Source organism: Arachis hypogaea, chromosome 15 (assembly GCF_003086295.3).
Source record: "Arachis hypogaea cultivar Tifrunner chromosome 15, arahy.Tifrunner.gnm2.J5K5, whole genome shotgun sequence".
Lineage (NCBI taxonomy): Eukaryota > Viridiplantae > Streptophyta > Magnoliopsida > Fabales > Fabaceae > Arachis > Arachis hypogaea.
This window is the reverse complement of record NC_092050.1, coordinates 123,100,121-123,126,233: the sequence shown is the minus strand read 5'-3', so window position 1 is coordinate 123,126,233 and position 26,113 is coordinate 123,100,121. Positions and strand designations below refer to the sequence as shown.

Genomic DNA, 26,113 nt, shown 5'->3' with positions numbered 1-26,113 from the left:
AAAGACTACTTTTACATGTCCTTTTGGAACTTATGCTTATAAGAGAATGCCCTTTGGTTTATGCAATGCACCAGCTACTTTCCAAAGGTGCATGATGAGTCTTTTCTCTGACCTTATTGAGACTTGTATGGAAGTCTTTATGGATGACTTTAGCGTATATGGTGATTCATTTAGCCTTTGCTTGGATAGTTTATCTAGAGTATTGGACAGGTGTGTTAGTTCAAACCTTGTTTTAAATTTTGAAAAGTGTCATTTTATGGTGAAACAAGGAATTGTTATAGGGCATGTTGTTTCTGATACTGGTATCTCTGTAGACCCAGTAAAGGTGAATGTTATTTCTAGTTTACCTTATCCCTCCTCCGTGAGGAAAGTCCGTTCGTTCCTTGGCCATGCAGGTTTTTACAGGAGATTCATTAAGGACTTCAGTAAGGTCGCATTACCTTTATCCAGATTGCTGCAGAAAGATATCGAGTTTGAGTTCAGTGAAGATTGTGAGCAAGCTTTTGATAAGCTGAAGACCGCCCTGACTCAAGCTCCAATTGTGAGAGGACCAGACTGGAGCCAGCCATTTGAAATCATGTGCGATGCTTCCAATCATGCAGTAGGAGCAGCGCTGGCTCAGCACGAAGGTAAGGACCCTTTCGTCATTGCTTATGCATCTAAAACTTTAGACGCTGCTCAATCTAATTACACTACTACTGAAAAAGAGCTCTTAGCTATTGTGTTCACTCTGGATAAATTTCGAGCCTATTTACTTGGTACTAAAGTAGTAGTGTACTCAGACCACGCAGCTCTAAAGTACTTATTAGCTAAAAAGGAGTCCAAACCAAGGCTTATACGTTGGATACTGCTACTACAAGAATTTGATTTAGAAATTAAGGATAGGAGTGGTAACCAGAATCTAGTGGCAGACCATTTGAGTCGCCTTGAGCACATTAAGGATGCATCCACTCCTATAAATGATAATTTCACATTTGACAACTTACAAGCAGTATCTGAAGTAGTCCCTTGGTATGCGTCTGTAGCTAATTATCTAGTTAGCCGCATTTTACTCCAGACTTTACTAAGCATCAAAGAGACAAGCTGAAAAGCGAGTCCAAATATTATATATGGGATGACCCATATTTATGGAGGTGTGGTGCTGACCAGGTAATTAGACGATGTGTGCCTCAATTAGAATTCCATTCTATTTTAGAGGCCTGCCACTCATCTGAGAGTGGAGGACATTTCGGTCCTCAAAGAACAGCTAGAAAAATTTTAGACTGTGTATTCTGGTGGCCTACTCTTTTTAAAGACACTGCTGATTTTTGAAAATCTTGTTTCCCATGCCAAAAGTTTGGTAATATATCCAAGAGGGATGAGATGCCTCAACAGATTATGCTTTTCTGTGAAATTTTTTATGTTTGGGGCATTGACTTCATGGGTCCATTTCCAAATTCTAATGGTTACTTTTATATATTGCTAGCTGTAGATTACGTTTTTAAATGGGTGGAAGCGATTCCTACCCGCATCGATGATGCTAACACTGTTGTTTCCTTTGTTAGAAACCATATCATCTGTCGCTTTGGATCACCACGAGCAATCGTGAGCGATCAAGGCACCCATTTTTGTAACAGGAGACTAACAGGATTATTGAAGAAGCATGGGATAATTCACAAAGTGGCAACAGCCTACCGTCCCCAGACTAATGGGCAAGCCGAGGTGTCTAACAGAGAGATAAAGTGTATATTGCAGAAGATAGTCAAACCTCATAGAAGAGACTGGAGCACCAGACTACAAGATGCATTCTGGGCATACAGAACGGCATACAAGACAGCCATTGGGATGAGTCCCTTCCGCTTAGTTTATGGAAAAGCCTATCACCTCCCAGTTGAGGTAGAGCACAAAGCCTTTTGGGCAGTGAAGGAGTGCAACATGGGATTTGAGAAGGCTGGAGCTAAAAGGAAGTTGCAACTGCTGGAATTAGAGAGCCTTCGCCTAGAAGCTTATGAGAACTCCAGGCTTTACAAGGAAAAAATAAAGGCTGTGCATGATAATCACATCAAGAGGAGAGAGTTCCAACCGGGGGACTTAGTCCTCCTTTACAACTCCCGATTGAGGCTCATGTCAGGCAAGTTGAGATCAAGATGGGACGGCCCGTATCGAGTAGAGAAGGCTGAGCCATACGGAGTTTTTCACCTGAGTCATCCTTCAAGCTCTGCATTCATCAAAGTCAATGGACATCGCTTAAAGCTTTATCATGGTGAAAAGATGAAGAATAAGAAGGAGCTAGAGATCTTCTTCTTGGAAGATCCACCCACAGTAGAAGACTGAGCTAGTGGAGCGTCCTACTTAAGGACGTTAAAGTAAAGTGCTGAGTGGGAGACAACCCACCATGGTATGATCGTTCCTTTCTCTCTTCTTAGTTTTCTTTTTCAATAACTCTTCTCCGTACTAGTGCATATAGTTTGCATTTGCATACTGCATAAAACAAAATAAAAAAAAAAGAGAGAGGAGGAAAGAGGCTTGCGACGCGACAGCGTCACCGACGTGTCCACGTCGTATGGGCCCTAGGAAGAAAAGCAAATCTTACAGAGAGTCACGTGAAAGCGCGGCTGGAGGCGTGCCTTTGGTACAACTTGATCCACGCGACCGCGTCCCCGATGCATCCGCATCATGTGGGAAAAATGTCTCCCACGCGTCCGCGTCAAGCACGCGAACGCGCGCTCTGAAAATCGACGTAAGAGAAGGTGTATGGCAGAATGTTATGCTGGACCGGGGCTGGAATGGTGCCAGACACACAAGCCCTACCACGCGAACGCGTGCCCCACGCATCCGCGTCATTTTCCAATCTTGGTCATTCACGCGATCGCGTCTACCACACAAACGCGTTACCTTGAAATTTGGCAACAATAAGTTTCGAACAGAGAGTTGTGCGAGCGCGAGGCTGCCCTCGCGCAACTAGCACAGATCAAGTCACGCGTCCGCGTCGGTTCATATAAGCGCCACTCGCGCGAATGCATAACCCACGCGTCCGCGTCGCTTGCGCCGCACAACTCATCCAAATCTGCCAAAATATCTTATCTTTTTCTTCCCCAAATCCTACTTTTTCTTTTCCCTTCGTCTTCCCCCCCCCCCCCTTTTCTTCTTTCTTCCTTCTTTCTCCCTTTCTACTTTCTCTCTCTCACCACCCTTATCAAGGTTTTTCTTTTCTTCTTCCCTCCTTCCTTTTCTATTCTTCCTCTTATTTTTATGTTCTATTCTTCTTTTTCTTTCTACTTTCACTATCCATGTTTTCTTTTTCTTTCTTTTTCTTTTTATTGGTTTTGGAAATTTATTTGGGTCATTATTTCTTGTATTTTGCTTGTGGATTGTTAAGGAATTATTTGACAATTATATATTAATTTTATCGGGTTGCTTGCATGTTCAATTTAATACTTTCAATAGCTTATTTACCATGCATGCTATGTGTTTGTGAAAACGCCTGTATGGCATTGTGTCCTATTTTTAGATTTTTTTTAATCTACTACTCTAAATGCTTGCTTTTCACAAAATATTTTTTATATTTTATTAATTAAATATAATTGTTATTATAAACATATTGTTAGTTTGACAGACTTGGTAATCTAACTTGGACATTGAATGCTTGATCTGTGCTACTCTTGCCTTTGCCGGCATGCTAATAAACACCTTGTATTTAACTGTCGTCATATGCCCTTGCTATATTTCCATTGATGATTTTTCACATGTAGTCATGACCATGTGTTAACATCATTCGTCTTTAATGTGCATTGGTTACCACCTTTCCCGTTCTCTACCTTGCTCTAACCCTTGAAGTTTTAACATCCTTACTCTGTCCCTTTCAGGATGGCCACCAAGAAAGAAAAAGAGAAAGCTACTCCCAAGTCACCAGCAAGGAGAGGAACAAAAAGAGCATTAGTGGCAGAGTCATCCTCCATTGCAGTTAAGCCCTCAACAAAAAGAATTAAGAGGATTATAAAGGTCAATGAAAAAGAGAAAGCCTTCCCAGCAAAGGACACTACGCGATTTCCCAACCGCTACTGTGAGCAGATGTTTTCCATCCTGGTAGCAAGGAATTACAACAACGAATACCTGCTTATCCTCCCGACTCGTATTCCTGAATTTGTTGAGCCGCGAATTAAACAAAGACACTGGGGATTCCTATAAAGACAGCCACGACAGGTTAATCTCTCATAGGTAGTCGAGTTCTACTCTAATTTCCACTTGCCAACCCTGCAGTCTGTCTATCTCCGTCAGAAGCAAATCCCCATTATAGAAGAGGCCATTCAACGAGCATTGGATCTCCTCCCTGCTCCAGAAGGACTGGACGCATTTCAAGAGGCCGCACTCAAGCGCCAGACCTACCAATTTGACTGGGACGCTGTTCTCAGAGTTATCGCACAACCTGGCAGCAGATGGATTTGTGGATACCATCGTTCCCGACCTAAGGGAATATCGGCTTCCGCACTTACCTTGGAGGCTCGCGTATGGGCACAGATTATGTCCCATTACGTCTTTCCGAGTACTCATGAGTCCTCCTTCACTGCAGACATGGTCGTTCTACTATGGTGCATCCTTACAGACCAGTCTCTAAACCTACCAAGACACATCCGGAATGCCATGGGACACGTACAAATTACGGGCAACTTACCTTTTCCTGCCTTGGTCTCAGATCTTGTTTCAGCGGCCGGAGTCTCCTACAGAGCTGGGGACACCAAAGCCATGCTTCCATGGGATGATCAATACGTCCCTAACGGGAAATATCTCAGGCCACCAACAGCCACTACCAACCAGTCCGCAGGACAAGCTGCAGACATTCCCCCTTCCACACCACAAGCACCTTGAACAAGTCATCCATCAAATACTGGAGAGGTTGGACCGGCAAGACCAGAAAGTGAAGCTACGAGAGCGCCGCAACCAGCGCCGTTTCAAATACCTCAAGGAGCTACTCACAGGCAACCACAGACTTGACAAAGACCCAGACACTCCAGACTCCACTTCCTTTACCAGCACAGGGAGCCATGACGGTTCTGACTGTGGAGATACTGCTACCAACCCACCTTTTTTCCTGACAGATGGCACTAAGGATGGTGCAAAGCCTTAAGTGTGGGGAGGTCGGTCAGTACCTGACTTCCGGAGGTAATTTCTCTTCCTTAACACCAATAAAATTGAATATTTAGTTAGTTTTTCTTTTTTTTTTAGAATAGGATAGATTGCATAGTAATAGGTTAATTGCATGCATGTTCTACTTGATTGAAAAGACAATAAGTTTCTCCTAAGACCTGAAATTTTTCACTAATTTAAATTAAAACCTTTATGTTAAATTTTTTTGAAGTTGTAATTAGAACATGATTTTCAAGCTAAGAAACACACAACCTGTGAGACTTTGAGCCTAAATACATGGTTACATTATTTAACCGTAACTATTTTATTCTTGTGTGTTTACTTCTCTATGATTGTAATTTGAATTTTATTTTATCCTATATGTCCAATGTTAATGTGTTATATGCATGCATATGATTGAGGCCATTATTTGTTTAGCTCACTTATCCCAAATAAGCCTACCCTTGAAATTACCGTTGTTAGCCACTTTGAGCCGTTTTAATCCCATTTGTTCTACATTTTACCACGTTACTAACCTTAAGCAGAAAAATAATTAAATATCCCAACTGAATCTTTGGTTAGCTTAAGATAGAAATTGTGTGCTAATTGAGTATGGGAAGATTATGGGAACAATGTTTAATAAAGGAATGTGTCATGATGGAAATTTGGGTACCTACTCATGTGAACCCATAAAAGAAAATTAAAAATCTACGTGCATTGATAAGCTATGTTTATTTTTTAAAAAAAAATAAAAAAATAATAAAAATAAATAAATATAAATATATATATATAATAAATCTAAATAAGGGGACAAAATTGCCCCAATGCTAAATTAAACAATCAATGCACATGGGAGAAAATTAAAACAAAGGTTGATGCATGAGTATGGAATGTGAAAAGGAAATTCTGGGTAGCTAGGTATGAAATTTGAAGTTATATAGAATATACATATATGATTAGGTGAAAGCTTGGGTTAATTAAAGATTCAATTTATAAGCTCACTTAGCCATATATACCCTTAACCTTACCTTAGCCCCATTACAACCTTGAAAAGACCTTATGATGTTTGCATTGGTACATTAAATGTTGTTGATTGGTTAGGTGAAGAACAAAAATTAGAAAGCATGATTAGAGAAGGATAGAGTGATTACCCTATACACTAGAGAGATTAGAGTGCACACACACCATCAGTGAGGGTTCAATGCTCGACTCCATGTCCCCTGCTTTCACGAGCTGTCTTCTTACAAATTTACCTACTTCTACTGTATGATTTAAACTAGTGGAATCTGCTCTATGTTCTGTCTTAGAGAACTCATTTATTTTTAATCAGATAGACAAAATCATATAGTTGTATTCATATACATAGGTTGCATTGCATGAGTCTTACATGTCCCTATTCATTCATATTTATCTCCTTCAACTAAGCATGAGGACATGCTAATGTTTAAGTGTGGGGAGGTTGAAAAACCATTATTTTATGATTTATATTGTGTTTAATTGTGTGGTTTTATCAAGTCATCACCCACTTATTCATATGATTAGCATGATATTACAAGTCCTTCCCAAAATTGTTCCATGGTTGAAAACTTGCTTCCTAAAGATCTTTTAATTGTATATTTTTATTCTTCTTTATACCACTCGATGCCGTGATCTGTGTGTTAAGTGTTTCAGGCTTCATAGGGTAGGAATGGCTTAGAGAATGGAGAGGAAGCTGACAAAAAATGGAAGGAACACAAGAAATTGAGAAGATGACCAGCGAGAAGCGACGCGGACGCATGGCTCACACGACCGCGCAAAATGGAGGAAATCGCAGTGATGCGCTCGCGTGCCTGACGCGAACGCGTGAATTGGAAGCCGCACGAGTGACACGAATGTGTGGACGACGCGCACGCGTGGCAAGGAAAAATGCTGGATGACACGAACGCGTGGATAACGCGATTGCGTGACGTGCGCGATCTGCAGAATTTGCAGAAATCGCTGGCGTGGATTCTGGGCCGCATTTCAACCCAGTTTTTGGCCCATAAACACAGATTAGAGCCAGGGAACATGCAGAGACCGGGGGAAGGACATTCATTCGGCATAATTTTTAGTTTTAGATCTGACTTTACTCCTCCTCTAGGTTTTCTCTCTACACATTCATAGTTCTTAGGATTTTGTTTTTATTACTTTTTAGATTGGGATATAGAGAAGAGTTATTACCTCCGCAAGACTTCATCTCTCTAGTTTGTTTTCTCTAATTTTTTACTTACTCTTTCATATCCTTAATTTGTTCAGAGTTACCATTGAATTATTTTTAGAATTTATTAATACAAGAACTATTTTTATTTTTAATTGGTCTTTTTTATTATTATTTATCATGTCTTTCTTTATTTTCCTTTTTTATTTTGTGAAGTTTACATTCATGATGAGCGAGTAGTTCTCTAACTTGATTGGGAGTTGATTGAAAGGAGAACCTTGAGTTGGAATGCTCAAGAGTAAAATTGTAATTGGGTTTATTGTTGGATGGCTCTCTAGTCACTGACACTAATCCTTCCCAAGGGAGAGGATTAGAACTTGTGAATAGAAGTAGACTTCCAACTTACTTGACTTTCTTCTACCTAGTAAAGGATAACTAAGTAGAACAACCTTCAATTATCAATTGATCTTGGGAGAACTCCAACAAGGATAGAACTTCCGATTAATCTACTCCCGGTCAAGATCTTTATTTAAATTACATAAATTCTCTGATTTAATTTCCTGTTTATCAAACTTAAAACCATTTTGGAAAACCTCTGATTGATAAAATAGCACATCTTTCTGCAACTCGTTGGGAGACGACCTAGGATTCATACTCCCAGTATTTTAATTCTAATTTTGTGACAACCCTTCTAAATTGATAAGCGGATTTTTGTTGGTTAAGAACTGTACTTGCAACGTATCTCTCATATTAATTTCTTAATCTGCCAATTTCTGCCATGTCACGCTTCTTCTCTAACCTTTCATTTCCCGATATTTATCAATCTTACCATCTCGTGCGAGGTTTTCAATGACATTCTTGAGGTCGTAACAATCATTAGTGTGATGACCATAGATGTGATGGTATTCACAATATTTTGACATGTTGCATCCTTTCTTATTTTAGATAGGTCGTGGAGATGGTAGCTTTGCAACTTGACAAATATCACTGTAAACATCACTAGAAATACTTTTAATGGAGTGTAGGAATGATACCTCTTAATGGTATTCGTTCTTTCTCTGTTCTTCTTTCCTGCCACTCGGGCCAATTTTTTTGTTCTGATGAGACTTTCTTAGATGTGCGGTTTCTTCCATGTTAATGTACTTCTCTACACTTTCTTATACATTATGGAGGGACGTCGGGTGCTTCTTCGAGATCGATTATGAAAAGGGTCCATCTTTGATGCCATTCACTAATCCCATGATGGCTGCTTTTGTAAGTAGGCTCTAAATTTTCAAGCAGGCTTTATTGAACCTTTCCATGTAAACTCTAAGGGACTCTCCTGAATCCTGTTTTATCCTGAGAAGACTTGGGACATACTTGGTCTTATCTTTTTGAATGGAAAAATAGGTGAGAAAATTTTTGGCTAAGTCATCAAAACATGTTACCGATCTTGGGGTAGATCGTCAAATCATTTCATGGATACCTTGGTTAATGTGCTGGAGAATGCCTTATACCGAGTTGTATCAAACACATCTGCCAAGTACATGTGGCCCTTAAAGTTGTTGAGGTGATGTTGGGGATCAGTTGTGGCGTCGTAAAGGTCCATGTATGGGCTCTTAAAGTTTCTAAGAACTTTAGCCCGCATGATCTCCTCAAAAAAGGGATCGCTTCCCCTGTGAGTTGAGTCCTTTTCTTCCCAACTTCCCCTAAATTTTAAGCCAGCTTCCAGCTTCTTTCACCTGTCTTCCAATTCTTTGCAGTTGCTTAACTTCCTCTGTAACTATCGCTCTAACTCTGTATTTTTCCTATTTGATTTCTGGTTGCTCGAGTCGTCCTTGGTGACTATGAAAATGGCCCATGATTTCTGCTACATTTCTAGTTCCTTATCCTTCTGGGATGTGAATTTGGGAGCTCATTCTCTGTCCTCCTTGCTCCTCTTTGTTTATTTCAGAATGCTGAGGTATAAACAATGTTCAATCATCGTTATGATGATCTCCACTTTGTGATCCTGAGTCAGAGGTAGTACGTCTATCTTCAAGATGTGCAACCACTATGATTGAAGGTTGATCTTTGGGTCCCCAGCAACAACACCAATGTTTTGTGGGAATACTTGAAACCAAAGTGAAATGGGCCTAGACGTGAGGTCCAGACATCCTTGGATAAAGGTTTTGACTTGTTTATCGAAGTGGTGAAGCTGTCCGACATCTTTGAATAGATGATGGTGAGAAGTACTTGCAAGGGACTCTGCTACTTACGTTAGCAAGAGTTTTAGGTAGATTTAAGTGAATTGCGATTGAGAAATACTTGAGGTTGATGAGATATTTATAGGGAAAGTGATGACTTGATCACCACTGCAAGTTCTTTCCTCTTGTGGTAATGGCCAGTTACTCCCCTAGTATCTAAGAATTATCCCACGTTGTAATGGTTGAAGAAGTATATGAAGTAATGGGATGACAAGACTTTGCTTGTTGCACAAGTTCGGTTAGTCGTGAGTCATTGGAATCTCTGCTCCAAACACATCGGGTTGGTTGATCCAAGATCATATTGGATTCGATCCGCAAGCGTAATGGGCTTTCTCAAAATGGCCCAGAGTTACTCAATCTCAGATTCTGAATTATTTAGGTTAGGATATAAACACATATATTCATGATCAAGTTATAAATTTCAAATGCAATGTCATATATCATCACTAAACAAATCTATGACCATATGTATTCATCTAATTGCACATTAACATGATCATCCAATCCTAGGTGAAGCTAAAAAACTTGTTGCAATCAACAGCAGATCCAAGAAGGTCTAAGATGGCCATATTCTGTCCAAAATTAAAAAAAAATGTATTCAGTATATTATTTTATACAATATATATATATCATTTATTATTAATTATACTTTAGTATATTAGATATAAAACTATTATATGTAAATAATTCAATATGTATAAGATATATTGTAATATAACATAGCAAGTAGTATTTAAAAAAATAAGAGTATAAATTTATCAAGTATGAATATGTATTAAATTTTTAATAAATATGGCTTAAAATAAAAATAATAAGCTAGACTATTTAAAAATTAAGATGACTCAAACAAAAAAAAATAATTTTTAAATAAAATTTCATTCTTTCATATTTTTCTATAGATTCTCGATAAAAAAATTAAAATTTGAGTAAATAATCATTTTTTATTATGAAAGATTCAGTCGCTTAAAAATTTATCTATTAAAAAATAAAATTAATATTATACCTATAAAAAATAGACTCCAGTTGACAAATATATCTAAACCCTATAAAATTATTCAGAATTTCCAAATTACCTCTCTTAACCTAGCCTAATATCACATAATTTAAATTCTTAACTATAATTCTAATCTTTATCACACCCCTATCCCCAACCATTCACTACTCCACCCCTACCTGCAACCACCGCTACAAAGAAAAAGAAAATATTTTGCTCCAATCTAATTTAAAACAAAATTTAGCTCCAAATGGATTCAATTTTAGAAAAGTTTCAATCTTTAGTTTCAATTTAAATTAACTAATTCTCTCAAAACCACAAATTTTCAGAAACTCCAATTTCATCTAATCATCTTTATATAAGAACAATTTCAGGGCGGAGAATTCTTCAGGCATGATGCCTTCAAAAAGCGTCTTCATAGTTGTTCCTTCGTTAGCGGGAGCGATGAACATCCAAACGTAAAGCTAAGTTATCCTCCGGCCTCCGAATTCTTCCTGTCAGGACAGAAGTAGATCGTTCACTGATGCAAAAAGCGTCGCTCGTAATGTGTATGTTTTCCAATTCCTAAACACTTTTGCCAAAGAGAAACTCTGGATAATAAACTTTTGCGAGCTATTCAGCATCTGTTTTATTGACCACGAGCTTGTCGAAGACATTAATGCCATCGCCGACTTCTCCGATACCATCGAGGTTCCATCCATGGTGGTTGATTGTTTGTTCTCTTTTATTAGGGTCGCAACTTCATGCGATAAAATGACATTGGAGAACGAATTTAGTTTAATCTAAAATTGAATTGAAATTGAAATGGAAATGAAAATAAAAGCTACATGAATTTGGAAAATATGAGAAATTTGAAATTTAAATTCCAAATTTTGCTTTTATTTAATTTATTTTTTTTGTTAGATTACGAGGAATAGTTTGAGAATTTTGAATAATTTTTTAAGGTCCGAAAAGATTTGTTAATCGGAATATTTTTTTCATGGGTATAATATCAATTTTATTTTGGCTCCGTGGCCCCATTTTCTCATAAAAAATATCAATTTTATTTTTTTATAAATAGATTTATCAGTGACTGAATTTTTTATGGTAAAAAATTGTTATTAACTCTTAAAATTTTTTATCCTTTTTTAATAACAATTACAATAATTAAACGATCTTTTTTTATTATATAAAAATTATTTAAATAAGATTTTGAAAGAAGATAAAAGTCATAAAAAAAATATTTTTCGATAACGCTGATGATTTTAATTTCCTAAACTACCCCAAACAAGTCTAATAGTACTAAAATTTTAAATTATGTTATAGAATATTAATTTTTATATAATATAATTATTAACTTAATATACATTCTATAAATTATATTTGTTAATTTTTTATTATATTATATTTTAATCTATTTAATTTTATATTTAATTTGACTTCTCTTATCAAATTTCTGGTTTCGTCGTTGATTGCAATAAAAGTTGATGGTGGCAGCAGCGAGGCCGAGTTGTCGGAAGCATCCTAACAAAGCTCTAGCATAAGTGCAAACAACAGCAGCAACAGTGAGAATGGTAGCCGCAGCGGCAGAAATAGTGAAGCCAGCAGCAAGCTCTCCTTCTCCTCTTCTACAGTGACAACCATTCAGCAAAACGAAGACCAGTGGCGACAGCAAGCTCAACTCCCTCTCTTCTCACCATGTTCTTCGATGAATAGAGAAAAATAAAAAAAGAACAAGGTTTCCATGTACGTGAGTTTTGAAATAAATGAGTTTGTCCATTTAAATTTTTAGAATCTTATACGGACAAAACCTCTCTAATCTAGTTTTATTTTCAAAAGAGAAACGTTAGGAGTTATTAAAATTTATTATTTTTTGTTATTATTTAGTTATTAATTTAATTTTTTAGTCTAATTTTTTAATTTAATAATTTAATAATATATATTATTTTATATTTTTAAATATTAATAACTAATTTAATAATAAAAAACAAATTTTAATAGTCTTCTAATGTTTTTTTTTAAATTCATATAACAATTATTAATACTTAATAAAACAACACATTACAAACATAATTAATAATTATTTAAAATTATGTAACTGTAAACGGAATTATTAATCACAATTGACGATAAACATATAGAACCAATAATAATTAGGTGCAATTTATGGTAAATTGAGCTTAATTATTCTCATCGAATAAAATAGAATATGATTAATCCTATTTAAAGGAAATGAACTCTAGTTCAATTAGAATGCGATTTTTCAAAAATTTAAAATGTTAAATAAATAATTTTATATAATATAATATCAAAATTTTATATTCAAAAGATCATTTAAAGTTTAATTATTATTGGTTACTCTACAAGACACATAATTTTTGCACAGACAAAAATAAACTTATGAGAATAAAATTGTCTTTTTATAACTTTTTTTTTTATTTTTCTTTCATCCAAATATATCTAAGAAAAATAAAAATTTACTCAATTTTTTTCCTTTTCTTTCCTTCCTTTCTATTTCCTTCCATTTTATTTCTTTTCTTCCAACTAAACATAGCTTAAGTCCAAACAAAAAAGTTTTTATAGGAGAGAATCTAATAGATATTTAAATCTTATTAAATCCAAAACATTTACATTTATGTGCCTTTTTCTATAAACATATGCTTTTGAATTAAATAATTTTATGACAATTTATTCTTTAATAGGCCTCGCTCACCAATTTTAAATTTTCCAAAACTGATTGGTGATATGAAATAATTCTCACAGAGAGCATGCTCTTCATTATTAGAAACACATATAAAATAGCTGTATTTTTAATTTATTTTTTAAATAAATAATTGTTTAATTAATAATATAGATATTTTTATTTTAAGAGTTTAGCTATGTTAAAATTATCAATTAAAAAAATTGTAGACAAAATTATAAAATTTATATTTTTAATATATATTTATTATATAAATATTAAAATAAAATATTACTTAAATAATTTTTTATTAGCAATAATGTAAGTGCAATTGTAATTAATTTTATAGTTTGAGTACATAAGGTATAGCCACCTAACAAATATTTTTTAGGTTTTTATTTTAAAAAATTTAAAAAAATATATCTGTTAAGTGGTTACATACATATGTACTCTTTATTATGTATTTCTATTACAAAATTAATTATAATTAAATTTATACTATTACTAATAGAAAATGATCTAAGTAACACAAAAAATTTTAAAATTTTTACTAATAATATTTAACATGTAAATAACGTGTTTGAAAAATGACTTCATTCCCAATATAATGAACTTAATGAAATTAATTGATAGCAGAAAAGGAATCATATTCAATTTGTTGTCTCTTGGTTTTACTCAAAACTCAAAAGCAAGCCATTGTTGTTGTATATACAACCATTCACAATTTTCATAAGGTGATTGCTTTCATATTCTAACATTTGTGATAAAAACTCATATACTGTATATGTGAACCAATATAATATAAATATGTGACATCATTAATTTTAGTCAATTAATAATTAAATAATTTTAAAAATTTAAAATTTAATATATTTTAAAAGTATATTAAATATTATTTGTATACAAATACAAATACGTATATACTTTAATCATATATGATTAACTATAGTTAACTATTTTTGTTTATTAAAATTAATACAAAATTAAAATAAAAAACCTTTTTTCTTTTCCATCAGTGTTCTCTTCTCAAAATACTAGTTATTGTCTTTTGTTCTAAGTCACAACATCCAACTCCTTAGATCTGAACCTCTCCCACCATCACCGTTCACCCCGCCGTTCGCCACCACTCATCGATATCGCCAGATCCTTTCTATCTCTCACGCCTTCGTCTATCTCCATCTCCATCTCCATCACCGTCTATGCCGTTGTTAGCCTCCGTGACCCTGATTACAGCGCCCCCTGTTTCTGCTTCCAACAGCAGTGTTGCCGCCATCTCTCACGTCCCGAGCTTCTGTGACCCCTGTGTTCGCCGCCTCCGATCCACCAGCGTAGCCGCGTTCTCCATCACCATCTCTGAAGTCCACACCCCTGACATTAGGTTAGGTGTTTACCCTGTGTTCAAACAATGAATTTCATTTTTTTTTTTTGTTATTTGGGCTTGTTTCGATGCTTGCATGTTCAAACCGTGAGTTTCATTTTCTTGATTTATTTATGGATCAAATTTGCTGCCATGAATACAATTTTTTGAGCTGTATATCTACTATATAGATTGATATTTTTGATTAATTGCACTATATGTTATGATTGACTATGGAATCTGAAGTAATCACTCGCCTAATTGGAATTATCTTTTTATACCCTTTTTGGTATTGTTTTTACATAGTTTTTAGTATATTTTAATTAATTTTTATTATATTTTTATTAATTTTTATTCAAAAATCACATTTCTGGACTTTACTATGAGTTTGTGTGTTTTTTTGTGATTTCAGGTATTTTCTGGCTGAAATTGAGGGACCTGAGCAAAAATCTGATTCAGAGGCTGAAAAAGGACTGCAGATGCTGTTGGATTCTGACTTCCCTGCACTCGAAATAGATTTTCTGTAGACATTCTGGGATTTTCAGAAATATATAATAGTCCATACTTTGCCCGAGATTTGATGGTCCAAATTGGCGTTCAAAGTCAGCCTAAAATATCTTGGCGTAAAACGCCCAAACTGGGTAGCATTCTGAGCGTTAAACGCCAGAATGGGTAGCACTCTGGGCGTTTAACGCCAGAAAGGGGTGACTGGCATCTGGCTGTCGTTAAACGCCAGAAATGGTATCTGGCTGGCGTTAAATGCCAGAAATGGGCATCTGGCTGGCGTTAAATGCCAGAGATGGGCATCTGGCTGGCGTTTAACGCCAGAGATGGGCATCTGGCTGGCGTTTAACGCCAGAAATGGACAGCAGACTGGCGTTAAATGTCAGAATTGGCACATAATGGACGTTTGAACGCCAGAATGGTGCAGGGATTCGAATTCCTTGACACCTCAGGATCTGTGGACCCCACAGGATCCCCACCTACCCCACCTCTTCTTCTCTCCTCTTCACACCTTTCCATAACACTCTTCCCCAAATACCCTTCACCTATCAAATCCTACCCTCTTCCCTATATTCTCTTCACCACTCACATCCATCCATCATTAAACTCCACCTACCTCACCATCCAAATTCAAACCATTTCCCTCCCAAACCCACCCACACATGGCCGAATACTCTCTCTCCCTTACCCTATAAATACCCCCTCCTTACCACCTTTATCTTCATACAACATACACACTACTACCCCTTTGGCCGAACCACTCACCTCCCTCCATCTCCTCCATTTCTTCTTCTTCTACTCCTTTCTTTCTTCTTTTGCTCGAGGACGAGAAAACCTTCTAAGTTTGGTGTGGAAAAAGCTAAGCTTTTTGTTTTTCCATAACCACTAATAGCACCTAAGGCCGGAGAAAACTCTAGAAAGAGAAAAGGGATGACAATTGCTTCCACCTCCGAGTCATGGGAGATGGAGAAATTCATCTCAAAGGTCCATCAAGACCACTTCTATGAAGTTGTGGCCAAGAAAAAGGTGATCCCTGAGATCCCCTTCAAGCTCAAAAAGAGTGAATATCTGGAGATCCGACATGAAGTTTGAAGAAGAGGTTGGGAAATCCTCACCAACCCCATTCAACAAGTCGGGATCTTAATGGTTCAAGAGTTCTATGCCAATGCATGGATCACTAAGAACCATGACCAAAGTGTGAACCCAAACCCAAAGAATTAGCTCACAATGGTTCGGGGAAATTACTTGGATTTCAGTCCGGAAAATGTGAGGCTAGCATTCAACTTGCCAATGATGCAAGGAGATCCTCACCCTTTCACTAGAAGGGTCAACTTTGATCAAAGGTTGGACCAAGTACTTAGGGTGTGGAAGGCGCTCAATGGAAGAGAGATTCAAGAGGCAAGCCGGTTCAACTAAGAAGGCTTGACCTCAAACCCGTGGCTAGGAGATGGTTAGAATTTATCCAATGCTCTATAATTCCTACTAGCAACCGGTCTGAAGTTACTGTAGACCGGGCTATCAAGATCCATAGTATCATGAATGGAGAGAAAGTAAAAGTTCATGAGATCATATCCCTAGAACTCTACAAGGTGGCGAACAAGCCCTCCACTTTGGCAAGGTTAGCCTTCCCTCATCTCATTTGTCACCTATGCAATTCAGCTGAAATTGTCATAGAGGAAGACATCCTCATTGAAGAGGACAAGCCCATCACTAAGAAAAGGATGGAGCAAACAAGAGAGCCCACTCATGGACCTCAACAAGAGCATGAGGAAATTCCTCATCTAGAAATCCCTGAGATGCCTCAAGGGATGCATTTTCCTCCACAAAACTATTGGGAACAAATCAACACCTTCTTAGGAGAATTAAATTCCAACATGGGACAACTAAGGATGGAGCACCAAGAGCATTCCATCCTCCTCCATGAAATTAGAGAAGACCAAAGATCCATGAGGGAGGAACAACAAAGGCAAGGAAGAGACATAGAGGAGCTCAAGTACTCCATAAGATCTTCAAGAGGAAGAATTAGCCGCCATTACTAAGGTGGACCCGTTCTTTAATTTTCTTGTTCTTATTTTTTTTTCAAAAATTATATGCTTTATGTTTTGTCTATGTTTGTGTCTTTATTACATGATCATTAGTGTCTAGTGTCTATGTCTTAAAGCTATGAATGTTCTATGAATCCTTCACCTTTCTTAAATGAAAAAAAAAATGTTTTTAATTGCAAAAGAACAAGAAGTACATGATTTTGAATTCTATCTTGAAATTAGTTTAATTATTTTGATGTGGTGGCAACACCTTTTGTTTTCTGAATGAATGCTTGAACAGTGCATATTTTTGAATTTGTTATTTATGAATGTTAAAATTGTTGGCTCTTGAAAGAATGATGAAAAAAGAGAAATGTTATTTGATAATCTGAAAAATCATATAATTGATTCTTGAAGCAAGAAAAAGCAGTGAAAATTAAAGCTTGCAAAAAAAAAGAGAACAAAAATTAGCGAAAAAAAAGAAAGAAAAAGAAAAAGCAAGAAGAAAAAGTCAATAGCCCTTTAAACCAAAAGGCAAGGGTAAAAAGGATCCAAGGCTTTGAGCATTAATGGATAGGAGGGCCCAAAGGAATAAAATCCTGGCCTAAGCGGCTAAACCAAGCTGTTCCTAACCATGTTCTTGTGGCGTGAAGGTGTCAAGTGAAAAGCTTGAGAATGAGCGGTTAAAGTCGTGGTCCAAAAGAAAAAAGAGTGTGCTTAAGAGCTCTGGACACCTCTAACTGGGAACTCTAGCAAAGCTGAGTCACAATCTGAAAAGGTTCACCCAGTTATGTGTCTGTGGCATTTATGTATCCGGTGGTAATACTGGAAAACAAAATGCTTAGGGTCACGGCCAAGACTCATAAAGTAGCTGTGTTCAAGAATCAACATACTGAACTAGGAGAATCAATAGCACTATCTAAATTCTGAGTTCCTATAGATGCCAATCATTCTGAACTTCAAAGGATAAAGTGAGATGCCAAAACTGTTCAGAAGTAAAAAGTCTACAAGTCCCGCTCATCTAATTGAAGCTGATCTTCATTGATAAGTTTGGAATTCATTGTATATTCTCTTCTTTTTATCCTATTTTGTTTTTAGTTGCTTGGGGACAAGCAACAATTTAAGTTTGGTGTTGTGATGAGCGGATAATTTATACCCTTTTTGGCATTGTTTTTACATAGTTTTTAGTATGTTTTAATTAATTTTTATTATATTTTTATTAGATTTTTTTCAAAAATCACATTTCTGGACTTTACTATGAGTTTGTGTGTTTTTTTGTGATTTCAGGTATTTTCTGGCTGAAATTGAGGGACCCGAGCAAAAATCTGATTTAGAGGCTGAAAAAGGACTGCAAATGCTGTTGGATTCTGACCTCCCTGCACTCATAATGGATTTTCTGGAGTTACAGATGCCCAATTGGCGCGCTCTCAATTGCGTTGGAAAGTAGACATCCTGAGATTTCACGAAATATATAATAGTTCATACTTTGCCCGAGATTTGATGGCCCAAACTGTCGTTCAAAGTCAGCCTAAAATATCTTGGCGTAAAATGCCTAAACTGGCACCAGAATTGGAGTTAAACGCCCAAAGTGGCACCAAAGCTGGCATTTAACTCCAGGAACAGCCTAAGCACGAAAAAGCTTCAATGCTCAGCTCAAGCACACACTAAGTGGGCTCCGAAAGTAGATTTCTGCACTATCTGCACTTAGTTATTCATTTTCTGTAAACCCTAGTTACTAGTTTAGTATAAAAACTAATTTTAGTGATTTATTTTATATCTGGGTATCATCTTTGGAATATCTTTAGATCATTGTTCACGTTTGGAGGCTGGCCTCACGGCCATGCCTAGACCTTTCACTTATGTATTTTCTATGGTGGAGTTTCTACACCCCATAGATTAAGGTGTGGAGCTGTGCTATTCTTCATGAATTAATGCAATTACTACTGTTTTTCCTTCAATTCACGCCTACTTCTTCTCCAAGATATACTCTCGTACTTAATTCAGTTAAGTCAGAATGAAGGGGTGACCCGTGACAATCACCCAATCTTCGTTACTCGCTTAGCCAAGATCGCGTGCCTGACAACCACAAAGCGATCTACATGATGTTCAACGTAGTCATTGGACGACAGCTGGAGTATACTCTCTTGGATATCTAATACACGGACCGAGTCCGCGAGATTAGTATCTTCGTGGTATAGGCTAGAACCATTGGCAGCATTCCTGAGATCCGAAAAGTCTAAACCTTGTCTGTGGTATTCCGAGTAGGATCTGGGAAGGGATGACTATGACAAGCTTCAAACTTACAAATGTTGGACGCAGTGACAGTGTGCAAAAGGACAATGGTCCTATTTCGACGCTAGCGGGAACCGACAGATGATTAGCCGTGCGGTGACAGCGCATATGGATTTGTTTTCATCCGAGAGGATCATACAGCTTGCCATGGAAGGAGGTAACACATGGTTGGAAGAAGGCAGTAGGAAAGTAGAAGTTCAGAAGCAACAAAGCATCTCCAGACGCTTATCTGAAATTTCCACTAATGAATTACATAAGTATCTCTATTTTATTTTATGTTTTATTTATATTTTAATTATCAAAACCTCATAACCATTTGAATCCCCCTGACTGAGATTTACAAGGATGACCATAGCTTGCTTCAAGTCGACAATCTCCGTGGGATTGACCCTTACTCACGTAAGATTTATTACTTGGACGACCCAGTGCACTTGCTGGTTAGTTACACAGAGTTGTGAAGAAGTGTTGAGACCACATCACGCGCACCAAGTTTTTGGCGCCGTTACCAGGGAACAAACAATTCGCGTACCACCAGTATAAGTTCACTGTTTAATCCTAAAATTGCTATTTGGATTCTTCTTTAATTATTACTCTAAATTACAGAAGAAACAATAAATGATTGGTTGTGTGTATACCAGTTCCATGAAAAGTATTTGCATTAGTCAAATAGGTTGCTGACTACTTTGCATTCCTTGAAGTAGTCTTCGTATTTTTCATCCATTGACATTTTAAGATTCTGGTTAACAATGAGAATTAAAACATTATCCACAATAAATTATTGTCAATTTAGTAGATTAAAATTTTAGGAAGAAAAGAATGAAGAAAAGGAACATTGGAGTCAGGATCACGTCTCTTTTTAAGCTTTTGGATTAGTCCAAAAATGTCATCTCTAATCTCCATAAAGTCATCTCGATTTTTTTATGCCGACTCACATAATGTGAAACACAGTGTTGCTAGAGCACCATATCTTATACCAGCAATATTTTCAGAGTCAGTTTATGCGGATGTAACTGAACATACATAATCCTTCTTAGCATTTTTAGTCCACCTCGTGCAGACAAAAGTATCAGGAATGATATCGATGTGGTCATGTCTCATAGTACAGAAAATATGACAACATGGAATGCCACGACTTTCAAACAAACGACAATCACAAGCAAATTTTTTAGTGGCTTTATCATATTGTACTTCACATTCCCTCCGGGTTGCCTATATTTATTTATTCTCACCTTAACTTCATTGTTGCTTACTGAATGCGTAACAACATTTAACTTGCCAGCTTCTTCTATCTCACATCGAACCTCTTTAAACATGCTTCTAGTGAAAATATCGGCTGCTTGCTTCTCAATGTCTTGAAGACACATGGTCAACACAGGAGTTGTAAACAATGATTTAAAATCGGATAAGAGTTTATTTGTCCGATACTGCGTCAATGCTTAATTAAAGTTGTGTATCAATTCTAAAAGGTAGTACTTTTTACTAATGTAATTCTTTATCAAGGAATGGATACCTTCGCATTGTGACGTAGTCCTGATTCCACCGAAAAACTTATCATTTAAATATGAGGAAGCCCACATTTCTTTGATCCCGTATGTCTTTTGCAATCATTCATTCTCAGAAAGTCTATACTCAGATATCAAGTTATGCCATCTTCTCTCAAACTCTTCAGAAAAAAAATTTCCATACATTAGGTGCTTTAACCCATCTAAGAATTTTGAATTCTTTATAGCTTCACAGGCATTACGGTATAGATGCCATGCACAAAGACGGTGTGCAGCATTTGGAAGAACTTCTTTTATTGCCTCCCTCATTGCAAGATCTCCATCTGTCACCACGGCTATAGGTTGTTTATTACCCATTATCTCCATGAACATATTCAACACCAAAACATAGGTTTCTCGTTTCTCATCGGATAATAAATCACAACCAAAAATGCATGTTTGTCCATGATGATTTGTTCCTAAGAAGACAACCAACGGCCTATTATACTTATTTTTTTGGTATATCGTGTCGAAAGCTAACACATCACCAAAACATTGGTAATCAGTAATGCTAGATCCATCGACCCACACTAAATTATCAAGCTTACCATCCTTCAAAGTAAACTTTCCTTGCAATAGTGGATCCTCATCTGCCTTAGAAATTAGGTAACTCAATGCTGCATGTGCATCACCATCTTTTATCTTTGCACGCCTCGATCTATCAAAATGATTGTATAGATTTTTTTTATGAATCCCGTCCTGTTAGGACCTCCTTTTTGTGCCACCATGAACCCCATTATATGACAAGTTCTAACACCATAAAAGTACAAACTATCAGCCTGTGCTTTATCAGCGTCGGTCATTGTTCGATATGCCGGAACAAACTGGATATACTTAGGTGGGCTGAGGTCATGGTTGTGAGTCTCTTCAAATTTGGTGACCCGCCACTTTTGTAAAATCAAGTCATAGTGAAATCTAATCTTTGCTTGACACATTACACGTGTGATTGGCTTGTGATCCTTTTTTCTGTTCTCCATCTCCAAGTATTTTTTCTACATGTACCCTCTCTGTTACAAACTATTTGTCGCATATTAAGGTTTCCATTGAAATCTTGTCCTTTTTCGTCAAGCCTCGCAACAAAACCATACACTCTAGTATAATTTCTATAAAAATCACAATATTGATCAACGGTGTCAAACTCAATACCCCACATGTCATCATAGCTTAATTCGTTTAACTTCTTTTCAACTTCTTAAATTTTATAGCTACAATTCGACATCTCCATGGATTCACTAAATTTACCCTCATTGTTGATAATATCTTCCTCCTCCTCCTTATCAGAACTACTATCATACCCAAAACACAGTTCATCACATTCGATAGACTCCTTAAGTTCTTATTGTCGTCGATGTTCATGTTTATGATGAAATTCTATTGAAAAAATAAATCATAAAAATATTTAACTAAGATACTAACAAACTTTACAAAAAATAACTTAACAAAATAAAATAAATGATAAATTAAGCAATTATAATCCATTAGATTCAAAAACTCCATATTCAAAAAATTCCATAAAAAAACGCAACAAATGTAGTCTGAATAATAAATTATAATTTGAAATAGGAGGACTTTCACAAGTTAATCTCATGTACTTTGAAAGTTTGCTAATCAGTTTTCAAAAGTGAATAACATCAACTTCTTTTTTAATGCTAATTATGCTATTTTAGAGAACCAAACACAAAAACACAATTTAAGGTATAGATCAGATGAAATAAGCATAAGTTCCATGACTATAATTTCCTATAATTCCAAATATCAGACAAATAGAAAAGCCACAACTAAGACTGCCATGATAGGTCAAATTCCAAAACTTCAAAAAAAAAAAAAAAAAGCTTAACTGAGCTTTATGAAGTGGCCAAAATAATTAATTAAAATACTTACAAAGTTTACAAAAAATGTGTAAAAAAAAAAGCTAAAACAAATATATTCTGAATAATAAATTATCATTTGAAAATTTGCTTTTCACAGGTTAATCTCATGTACGCTGTTCTTGGTGATTTTGAGATCATACTTATATGCAAGCTTCAGCAAGAACTCAAACCATTTTATCCCGGCAAGCTAATTACCATCATTTCTTTTCTTCATTCTTTTCTTGGTGTATTTTGTCTGAATTATAGTGCACTTGGTGTTGTTATCCTCTTTTTGTTGTAACTAGGTAACATAATATTATTGTAATACTTTTGATATTATTTTGTGCATGTTTGAATGATTTGCACGTGTTTTTGTCTATTTTTGAGGTATTTTGTTCATAAATTTATTGTAACCAGCCCATAGAATTTTATTGCAATACTTTTAGTGTCATTTTATACATGTTTGATTGAGTTGCATATTTTTTTGAACTAACATAACGTGATGCAATCAAGAAATAATAGTGGTGTATTTAGTTTGTATTTTAGTATATTTCATGTGAATTGAGGTGCACTTGACGTTGTTACCTATTAACCTAATTTATTGTGTTTTCTATTACTGTCCTAATTTAATGTGTTATTTCATTTTGTCTTTAGTTGAGGTTGTGCAATATATGTGATGAAATGACTGAAAATAATTGATTCGAAAAAGATTAAAAAAGAAAAATATGCATGGAAGAATTGAAAACAGTAACTATCATTAAAAATAGATAACTTTCTATTATTAAATTAACAGATTTTAATAAATAAATTTCTTTAAACTATAAGAACAAGTTAATCATTTCAGAATTAAATATACTTTACTCATTCTCTTTGATGAAATAAATCAATTAAGAGATAAAATCATTTAAGAATTTGAAGTCATCAGACTGTCTAAACCATCTACTACATTATTAAGTCCTTATTATAAATTTTCATCAGAAGATATTGATAATAGATAGTTTGAATATTGTAAATTGTTAAAAATTTCTATACTACTTGTCTACTGAATGTTTGTGCAATGTATAGTTAAAACAAACACATATTTTGTATTTTTTTAAATATTTAATCCAAACTTTTCATATATTTCTTTACAAATTTAAATTTCTATGAACATGTTTATACTGTATTAAAATTCTGTTAATTTGAATGAATCCAGTTTCACAAAAATACAGAAAACGAAGAATAATTTCTGTAATACACCAAATTGCTACATCGAATACACTAAAAACTATTCAAATAAATACCGAAAATGCTTACAATTTTTCTATAAATTTTCATTAGGAGATATAAAAATTGCGTAGGTTGAATTTCTACACTGCTTAACTATTGAATTCTCTGTATACTATGTATTTAAAACAAACAAATCCCTTGAAAAATTGAAGAAACTAATTTCAAAACAAATAGTAACATGATAAAATGAAACAAAACAAGAAAATATAAAAATTAAACATCATTTCCATAAAAAAAATATTACATAGATTACACCAAAATTGTGTTATAAAACACCGAATGCCTTCATATAAACACCGAGAAATCTATCTTATTCTCTTGAATCTCTGAACTGATAATTCATAATATGTCCATAATAATAGCTGAAATTTGACTGCACCGACTAATCCACCATCTAAAAGGTTCAACTGCAAAAAGTAAATAATCTATTAGCAACGTCCTTCAATGTATGTATATAACTTTTTGCAGGACAATTTAATTCAGCCGAGATATTTATCTTTTGAGTTGGAGATATGTTTGATTTTCATTTTTCCTCTCTGCTACATGTAATCAATTTGTTCTTAATTTCATTTTTCTTTTTATTTGTGTTCCGAATTTTTGTAGAAAAATAAAATAATCTTTATATAATTTTTTAGCTTCTTCAAGCGTGTTAAAAGTCATCCCAACTTTTAGCACAAGCTGCTCATTAACATCACATAAAAACTGAAAATACACCAAAAATATTTCTAAAATAAACCAATTTATAATTCCAAATGCATCGAAACTAGGAACGAAACAGATTCATCAAAATAATAATTAGATTCAGAACTGCTACATTACATTCAAATTCAAACTATCAACCATAAACAATAATTTTTACAAACAAAAACAAAATTATACAATTACAGAATCATACACTACTAACGAATTACATTAACTAGATTCGAACCACACCTCAACCACTTGATTTCATTTAAAATAATAATCCAATTCGTCCTAGTTCAATTAACAGTCTGAACTTGAAAATACACCGAAAGCATCTCCAAAATAAAACCAAATTATAATTCCAAATGCACTTAAACTAGGAACGAAACAAATTCATCAAAATAATAATTTAGATTTAGAACTCCTACATTATATTCAAATTCAAAACATTAACCACGAACACCAATTTTTACAAAGAAAAACAATTATTCAACTACAGAATTATAAACTACTAACGAACTACATTAACTAGATTTGAACCATACCTCAACTACTTAATTCGATTCAAAACAATAATCTAATTTGCTTTGATTCAATTGACAGTCTGATCTTGAATCATTTATTGTTTTCGAAAATAAAATACATGTTCAAAGCTTTAAATCAGATAAAACAACATTGATCTTGAACGAAGAGAACGTAGAGAATGAAGAGAACACAGAAAAAGAAAAAAAATACAGAGAACGCAGAGAAGGAAGAGAACATAGAGAATGCAAAAAACGTTAAGAAACTTCGAAAAAGAAAGCGAAATCTGCATGAAAAAGACAGTTATATATATTTGCGCATTAAGTCAAAAGTTTGTTAGAGATAATAGTGCGTGGAGATAAATTAGATTAAAGCTACTTAGTTGGACTTAATTGGTTAAATGACTTAGATGTAGAGATTAATTATAACAAAAAAAAAGCTTTAGAAAAAAATCACCTTAAAAATTTAAATAATTTTATATTAAATAATTTTTTTTATATTTTTTGTAAATGACTAATTTTTTTTAATATATCTTTTAAATAATTAATTAATTATCCAAATATTTTTACAAATATTCGAATCATATAAATAAATTATTTTGCTAAACACAAAATTTGTCTTACTACTTATAAAAATATAATACTTTTAATTATTTTTGTCATATTTTTAAATAATTCTACTATTTATTCGTGGTTTTTAAAAATTATTTTTGTCATTAACATGAATTATCAAATACTATTTTAACAATTTATCATTAGTCGCATAATATAAATTAAATAATTTCATGATTGAAGCATGAGTTGTTCAAATATTTCTTTAACTACTTTAAGTCTTTTCCTAAAGACATGCCATCGTAAACCACTTCTTGTTTTTCTTTTCTTTCTTCTTCTTCTTTTCTTTTTCTTTCTTTTTT

The 26,113-nt window shown here is 34.8% G+C and overlaps 1 protein-coding gene and 1 long non-coding RNA gene across 2 annotated transcripts; one reads left to right on the top strand and one right to left on the bottom strand.

The window, feature by feature from the left end:
• The first annotated feature begins 10,793 nt into the window (after positions 1-10,793).
• On the top strand, positions 10,794-12,339 carry LOC140179533 (uncharacterized). The gene is made up of 2 exons (XR_011873032.1): positions 10,794-11,046; positions 11,962-12,339. It is a non-coding gene; the product is annotated as an uncharacterized lncRNA (long non-coding RNA).
• Positions 12,340-20,938: 8,599 nt separating this feature from the next.
• On the bottom strand, positions 20,939-21,678 carry LOC140179303 (protein FAR1-RELATED SEQUENCE 4-like). Its single transcript, XM_072218017.1, has 2 exons — positions 21,644-21,678; positions 20,939-21,533 (listed from the first exon to the last, which is right to left on the bottom strand). The coding sequence occupies exons 1-2, from the start codon at positions 21,676-21,678 to the stop codon at positions 20,939-20,941; spliced, it is 630 nt and encodes a 209-aa protein (XP_072074118.1).
• Between the last annotated feature and the right edge of the window lie 4,435 nt (positions 21,679-26,113).

Excerpts from the sequence above, each read along its gene's own strand:
- LOC140179303 (XM_072218017.1), bottom strand. The coding sequence starts at position 21,678 with ATGACCGACGCTGATAAAGCACAGGCTGATAGTTT. Across the intron at positions 21,534-21,643 it reads AAAGCACAGGCTGATAGTTT|ATCGAGGCGTGCAAAGATAA; the intron begins GTACTTTTATGG and ends TCATTTTGATAG.